This window comes from Ambystoma mexicanum, chromosome 2q, assembly GCF_040938575.1.
Source record: "Ambystoma mexicanum isolate Mex_15411 chromosome 2q, UKY_AmexF1_1, whole genome shotgun sequence".
Classification (NCBI taxonomy): domain Eukaryota; kingdom Metazoa; phylum Chordata; class Amphibia; order Caudata; family Ambystomatidae; genus Ambystoma; species Ambystoma mexicanum.
Window position 1 is genome coordinate 1,401,748,944 of NC_090924.1, and position 8,188 is coordinate 1,401,757,131.

The window sequence follows — 8,188 nt, forward strand, 5'->3', positions numbered from 1 at the left end:
GACCAGGGGGGTCACTTCATTCATAAATAGTGCATGGAGTACATGTTTCTATTACTGCTTCAATGACATCGTTATTCTTAAGTATTCTCATATCGTTTCAGCATAAGGTCATAAAACGTCTTTCGGCATTCTTTTGCTGTCATAAGACTTTGTTTAACGTACATCCATGTCGTGCACCATTTTATTCATGGATGCTTTTCGACAACTCGACAAGGGGCATCATGTTGGTAGGTTTCCTCCACTGTTTCAATTTGAGGGTATCTTTTGAATGGCTGCCTGAGTGCCTATCGTTTTTCATACAGTTGACGCGGTATGGGCATGTCGCATAAACTTGTACACGGGTTCCCAGTTGTAGCTCCTCGTCTGTTACTCCAGTAGGGTGGTGTAAGGGGGCGTTGACTAGGGAGAATGCGTCCACTTGTTCTTCTACAGTAGTACTAAAGTGCTGTCAGGACCTTGGAGCCTTAAATGATATATAATGCTTAAATGCAATGTTCTTATGAAGGAGCCTGGTAAGCATGGTGGGCGATACAGAGGTATTTGAACTGTATTCGTTTCTTGACTAGGAGCCACTGGAGCCTGCACAGCACCAGGGTAATGTGTGCAACCTTTTTATTCAAAGCAGTTGTCTGGCTACTGCATTTTGCATTTCCACTAAGTATTCCGGCAGGCCGAGATAGAGGCTTTTTGCGTAGTCCATTCTTGAGAGAACTAATGATATAATGGGGTTGTCCCTGTGGATAAAAGACACATTAGGTAGTAGAGTTCAAAGTTGGAAAAACCAACTGCTGACAATGGCTTTCCCCAGTCTTTCGAGCATAGGGTCACTGTCCATTGTGTTTGTTTACTGAGGATGATGATACTGGGCATGGTCCTTCACATAGAGCCAAGTGATTGATTTAGGTGGCATTTGATGCAGCCACACTGCAGATCAGAGGCAGGCCTGACCAGCGTTGCACTCCAGTGTATGACTTAATTCCTTACTGTCAAGAAAGCGATCAAATGCTTCCGGCTTCTACCTTTGCTATCTGATGTCTACACGACTGCCTGTGGTGTTCCACAAGTATCGACTACCTATAGTGTTACACAAGTATCCAGCCTTTCTGGCAACCGATTTGACACCTACATGGCGCTATGCATGGGAATCATCAATTAACACAACCTTACATACTACTCTATGTAGATGACACCCAAGTAAGCTCTAGTCTGGCTTTATGATGTTTTGATCTTTCTGAGCTCTCCAAGCCCAGATGCCCGCGGGCTATCGGCGCGTTACAAGCATGCATAAACATAAACATAAAAAAACATTAGGGGACAATCAGGACACATACACATGGTCTATTTAACTGCCTCACACAAGTGGAAGATTGGATGACACAAAAACTGCTCAAATCCAACCCCAACAAAACGGAAGTACTAATCTGCTGCAGCATAGCATGACTCTTCACGACCATCTTGTGGCAACACAAAATGGGTCCTTGCTCTGAAGCACAAAAATAATAAAGATCTTGTGAATGGTGATGGACTACCACCTCACATGGGAAGCACAAATCAAAATCCTGGTGTGAGAATGCTTCTTTTACCTCACATCAATCGGGTGTGTAATGCCCTTCCTTACCTTCACACAAAGGACGTTAGCCATTAACTCCCTGGATGCATCAAAGCTGGGATATGCAAATAGTAACTAGGACTTAACAAATATTTCTTGAGACAGCTGCTGATTACAAAACACTATTGCAACTGGATCAGAGGGAACACGTCCAGCACTTTCATCACTTGACTGGCTGTCAGTCATACCCCGGATCTATTTCAATGTATTATGTACATTCCAATTCATCATTTGGGACAAAAGGCAGAGCTTCATCCAGACTTAAACCCAGCACTACATACTGTGAGGAATGGGGTCAATCTCATACGGATATGAAAAGGAGTTTAGGCACAGGGATATTCAGAGTAGATACAGCGCTAGGCAGAAATGAAAGTAAAATTCCCACGCAACCACTTTCCATAATCCTTAGAGCTCTCCTAAAGCAGTTATTTGTGGCCCGGGGGTGGAGAAGGGGGAGGGGGTCAGAAGACATATGGCTTTCCATGTCTATAGTCCTTTTTCATGTTCCTTGCTGTGATCCTGGAATATGCCTCTCTCTCTACCCCCTGATTGGCTGACTCCTTGAAGACTTCATCTACCATATCTTTGCTTTACCGTAGCCTTTTATAGGTCGTGCCTTTCTATTCTCTTACTAATGTCTTTTCTGATTGGTTCTTATCTGTCTTGTACTGTGTGAGATTTTTATATTGTTCTAATTTCCTATTTGTATTATTGGCCCCAACTGGTGATCTCCATGCAGAGCTTGTCCAATCAGTTTTTGTTGTGGTCTCCTGCACTCCATAGGGTTCCTGCACCCAATGACCTCCTGATCTTGGGTCACTCTCTGGACCCCGGGACAACAAATAATGTCTCAGAACATTTGCTATTTGTATGTGGGATGACCTTCCCTGGAGTGCATTTAGGAACGGAGTATAGGGTTAAGGCAAGAGTACAACTTTGTATCATTGGGTTCTGGGCTACCTTGCTCTAAAATTGCATCACTGAGGTGAGGCACTCTGGATGGGAAGGCTACAGCTCCACGCCTGACCTGTCTTCAAAAAGCTTATGGCTCTGGGGATACTTTTGTAGCAGGCCACTGTAGGGAAGGCATGGTATAACAAGTATGACACTGACACAATGGATACAATTTATAAAACCTTTATTGAAAATGTTGGGGTCGGAGAAACTTCTATTTTGCCTTATAACTAAGATGGGAGTAGTCTCGACCATCAAAGGATAAACAAATCAGGCCTAGTGGAGTCAGGCAAATCAAAATGGTCTATGCTAACACAAACCTAATGCCTGCCCTATCTCTTGTAGAAAAAGTGTAGAAAGGAGAAATGTATGCATCAGTGTTCAAAAGAATAAAGGTAGTTGAACCAGCTCTCCTCACGTTAAACCTCACGGGGTAAGTCTGGCCCTTGTAGGCAGGATGACACACTCTGGCTCAGTTTCTGACATTCTAAGCAGTTCAAAATGTGGATTGAGGCCCACCTGGCATTTCAGGTTAAAGTCTCTTTCTTGACTTTCAAAATTGTATTCCAATGTAAATGTCACAAAGGTCCCCCTCTGCCTGGATCAGACCTTACAGCACACAGATCACATAGGCCCCCCTCTGTCAGGCTCAGACCTTACAACACACATCCATGTAGGTCCCCCTATGTGAGGCGCAGACCTATCACGTCAGAGTTCAACACAAACTTGCCAAGGCTCCCTTGCCCAAGCGTTTTGTACTTCGGGTCTCCCTCAATCGGGCTCGGACACTGCCCAATTGTAGCCTTTTGAATGTGCATGGTTCTCTTTGCAGACCACCGCAGGATCACTTCGACTCAAAGTTCACTTTTACTTTCGCTTAATTCACTTTTGCTGTTTGTTCGCTTTATAACTTCATACAATGTACTTTTCACTTAGTATCGCTGATCTCACAGCTGCCTTTTTTTTACTTTAAAGTTCATTCACAGGTCTACCTTTCTTCTCATTTCATCCACACGTGTGCAGCCTTCACTTGTGAAATAATGTTGCTACTTCATTCGCTTTAATACACACCCGTCTCTCAGGTCGCTTGCTAACTCACCGGCTGTGTGCGCTTCTTTCTTGTTTTGCTACTTCCAATTTACGAGTCAAGGTTAGTAACACAGGCTTGGCCTCGCATCGTCAACTCTGCCGTTCACCCGGCAGGGTCGCTGGCGTCTTTGAAACATAATAAAATATTCACTGGTGGGATCTGGGCTTCTCCGCTTGTCTTTCGCGGTTTGTCGGAGGCAAAAACCTCCAGTATGGAACCCTTGGGGTTTTCCAGCCCACTGCTCTCGTCCCTTGGTCTGTTGCTCTGCTCCAGTAGGTGTGCCTTCGTCCCGGAAAGTTCTGCTCGTATTCGTGTTCCGCCTTGCTCAGAGTGTGTCTTTAAGTGTTGCCTTTTATTCGTGTGAGGAGAGCTAACTAGTATCAGGTGTATGCACTTAGTGCAAAGTGCCTGACTTTGCCTGACCCAGTTAAAGGTACATGTCCAGTACGATGTGAGAGACTTAGTCTGATTACTCTCAGTCACCCTCTTCCTCGGCTCAGTGTATGTGTAAAAAAAGGGGTGGGGGGAGTTGGGACGTCGGAAAATCCTAAAGAATAGGATTGGCTGGATGACCAACTGAGAGAGAGATCCCCAGGAGCTAGCGGGTGAGACTGCCTCTGGGTTCTCATACCACCTTTCCAGGGTTGCAGAGTCCCATCAAGTCCTTTAACCCTTTCCAGGGATCTGACTTGTCCCGCATATCAGCAAATGTGTGAATTGTGTCAAAAGCTGATTCAGCCATTATTTAGAGACAATTGTTTGCTAACCGTAATGAAAGGGCTTAATGTTTTACTGAGTGGTGTCACAATGTCACATGTGAGCAGCCGTGGAAAGGAGAGACTATGGGTGCCAGGAAACACTGTCTGCTCCACACTACAGACTTGGTGGTGGTATATGGAGGACCCCCACACCCTCTCATCCATCACCAGACAGTTTACCTGGCCCACACATGCACATTCAGAGATGTTTAAGGCCGAAGATCCAAACTTTATAAACACCAGGAGGCAAGAGTTGTCTTTAAGGCTGGACCAGAAGCTCAACATAGATAGCTGCGGGGAACAGTCCGAGCATGCGATCTGTACAAGACCATGAATGCGATCGCAATCTCACCAATTGTACTTTTCAGCATGGCCCATGGAGGAAGTTGCTTGCGAGCAGAAAGATTAGAAGGGAATCTATAAGGGAAACATGAAACAGAAAGCCAAACCAAGGGGAGCCCTGGTGAAGTCAGGTAGCCGTCATGAAGGGGCTTCATGATTTCAAGATGGTGCCCTCCAATCCCCCATTTAACATTTAACCCGCAGTGCTACTGGTCTACAGCCAATAATACAGACAACATTTGGCACACATGGTCAGTAGAGGTGGAGGGGGGTCAATCACTTCGAACATATCCAATACTCCTACTGCCAACAGGCCCCAGATGTCCTGGAGGAAATCATTAGTGCCCCAATTCTCACACATCTGAGTCTAAAAAGGGGGTGGCTATGACAAAGTGTTTAGAAGGAGGTTGGAAGAGCAGAACGTTTTGGCTTAGTTGGAGAGGAAGAAGGAATGAGTTCTAGTGAGAGGTTCTAGTTGGAAGAGGGAAATATTATGAAGGAAGATTAAGGAATTAGAGCAAATGAGAGGTTGGAGTTGGAAGAGGGGAACAATGAAGAAAGAGGAGGAAGGAAGAATAGCAACAGTGATGATGTAGCTGGAGGAGGTACATTTCAAACCGGAGGAGGAAAACAGCAGAGTGAAGAGGTGACTGCGTTTTAAAGAGTGAAAGGAAGGAGTAGGAAAGGAAACATCAGTTAAGAGTTGGAGAGAGAGAACCAGAAAGAGCCTGAGAAAGGTGCAATGCTTTCTGAGTTGGCCGTGGAGGACTCTTGGCCATAACTTTCTGGGGTTCTGTCACCAAGTTCAAACAAGTACAGACGGGAAATACACAATAAATGAACCGCATATTTCTCAAGAGACGCATTGTTTGTGAAAACCTTTAATTGCAGGAAAACATTTTTGACATACTTTGTAATGAGGTCAACAGAAAAATAAAAACTGGCAACCATTAATCACAATCATTTGCCAGAAAATTGATGTAGTATGTCTTGGTAGCGAAACCTATTGACCTTTGAATATACTAATTTTCAAATGCACATTTGTTTTTGGGGTGGCGTTGGTAACCCTTAGCAATTAAGGGGTTTATATATTAAATGACATTAATTCATGTTTTTCTTGATTTTACATTACAGCAACAGCATCAGCAGCAGCAACATCAGCAACAGCATCAACAACAACAGCATCAACAACAACAGCAGCAGCAACAACAGCAGCATCAGCAACAACAGCAGCAGCAGCAGCAACAACAACAATCTGGCCCTCGAGTGCCTCCAAGGCAACCTTCAACAGCATCACCTGCTGAATCCGATGATGAGAATCGCCAGAAGCCACGCCCCCGCACAAAGATATCAGTAGAAGCTTTAGGAATATTGCAAAGCTTCATACAAGACGTTGGTCTGTATCCAGATGAGGAGGCAATCCACACCCTCTCTGCACAGCTTGACTTGCCCAAGTACACAATCATTAAGTTCTTTCAGAATCAGCGATACTATGTGAAGCATCATGGGAAACTGAAAGACAATTCGGGCTTGGAGGTGGACGTGGCTGAGTATAAGGAGGAGGAATTGCTCAAGGACTTGGAGTTAAGTGCCCACAACAAATCTAATAACACACATTTTTCAGTGAAACTAGAGAATGAGTTGACAGGAGGCAGCAACACACAAATAATTGCAGATCTGGAATGCTAGTCTGCAAGTATTAATTCAAATAATTTCAACTGTTCCACTGGTGGTACTTACAAAAAAAGAGCCCTTCTTATGCACTGTTAATAACCTTTTATTATTCATGGTTTGGCCAATGAATCTTCAGCAAACTTAAACAATGGAGCGTGTGAAAAGAAGAGAAAACACTGACTTGCACTAGATATTCCAACCTATTTATGAACTGATGTCCAGTTTTGGACGAAGAGTTTGGAATGGATGTTACTGTGTTCACTGGAAAAGCCATGGCGTACACAATTAGCATGATTTTGTTCCAGTGAATTTGGTTCTACTGCTTCAGACAAGCGTTACAACTAATGTGATTTATTTCCTTTTTATTTGTAATATTACTGTAAAACTCCACAGCTGTTGGAAGCTCACAAAATTATTATGAAACAAAATGTCTGTTACTTTGCTCTGCTGTACGTTACAGAACAACTAAAGACTGGAATTCAATTATAACAGATGACATGCCAACAAATGCCTTGTATGATATGGCACTGCCGTAATTTCAGTTTGTTTGTAGATTTCGTTTGGAAAACAAAAAGTCACTGTACATTTTACTTCACTATCATTGTTACATAGACGATTTTTATAAGAAAGGAACATTGAAAAAAATTGCGAAACACAATTTAGTCCATCTATTTATTTATTTTGACATCCTGCAGCATGACGTTGTAATTATTTTTTTGAGGGGAAATGTTTTATTTTATGTAATATTTTACGCCTTCATGTTCTCATTCAGTTTCTTTTATATTTATAAATGTATTTTGATGGGCAGTAAAAACAAAAGTGTCTTAAAAGTTTTAAATAGAGAAAATGTGATTTACAGAGTTGCCTATAAAAAGTGCTCTATGTTATCAAAGCAATTCATACTGTCAGCTTCACTCCTATTGTTGTATGCAATTTTTAATATCATGCAAATAAGCTTAGATAAATAAAATGAATAGATCACCTTAGAAACTTATGCAATTAATGTGAAAATAATTGATGTTTGCAATGTGTCTTCCTTTCATTTACAATCTATTTGAAAGCTAACATCTGTACAAAGGTGTGTTTTCTTTTTTATGAGTTTCTTGCTATGAAAACACCAGTCATTTTGTTACGGCTGGCTGTTTTTGTACGTATATCACAATTTTCTTTATGCAGAAGATGTTCTGACTAGGAGTGGGTATTGACTGTAACTACACAATTAAAATTGTTTGTATGGTACGATTAAGCAAAGTGTTGTCTTCTTATTTATCAATTTTGTATATTCCATGAAAAATAATTATTTTTTCTATATATATTTCCTATTACATTGTTTTGTATTTTTGTTCAAGCAGCTGACTTTTTCTACATTTTACTTTGGTCTTTTATTAAATGTAATAATTTAACATTGGCAGAGATGTGTGAACAATGTTGTGGGTAAAGATCATACAGTTGCTGTACTATTGCTAAATGGAAAGAATTAATAAAGGACAAAACAAGTCATGCATGATATGTTGTATGTGTCAAGCAGCTAAACCAGCATTGTAGGATGACTACTGCCTTGAAAAGACAGTATGTTTATTATCAGATCATCTGAAGAGCCACAAGAAGCTTTTAGTTTTTTTTGCTGCAGTTTGAATAACCATTCTGGTCACCTGCTTCAGGTCAACATAGCTGTTCATGAGCACTCTATGTAGTTTTGCACTGCTTTGCAGCTCTTGATTTATTTATCTGTGTTTGTAAATATACACATATCAGGTAACT

General features: G+C 41.9%; 1 protein-coding gene across 5 annotated transcripts in view; it reads left to right on the forward strand.

Moving 5' to 3' along the window:
• The window catches only part of SATB1 (SATB homeobox 1), a 595,469-nt gene extending 587,791 nt beyond the window's left edge, over positions 1-7,678 (forward strand). For all 5 annotated transcript variants that reach the window (XM_069648886.1, XM_069648891.1, XM_069648889.1 and 2 more), the window contains one exon: positions 5,888-7,678. In XM_069648886.1, the coding sequence (XP_069504987.1) occupies positions 5,888-6,442 (555 nt within the window). In that variant the 3' untranslated portion in view covers positions 6,443-7,678. The remainder of the gene's footprint in view (positions 1-5,887) is intronic.
• Positions 7,679-8,188: the final 510 nt, after the last annotated feature.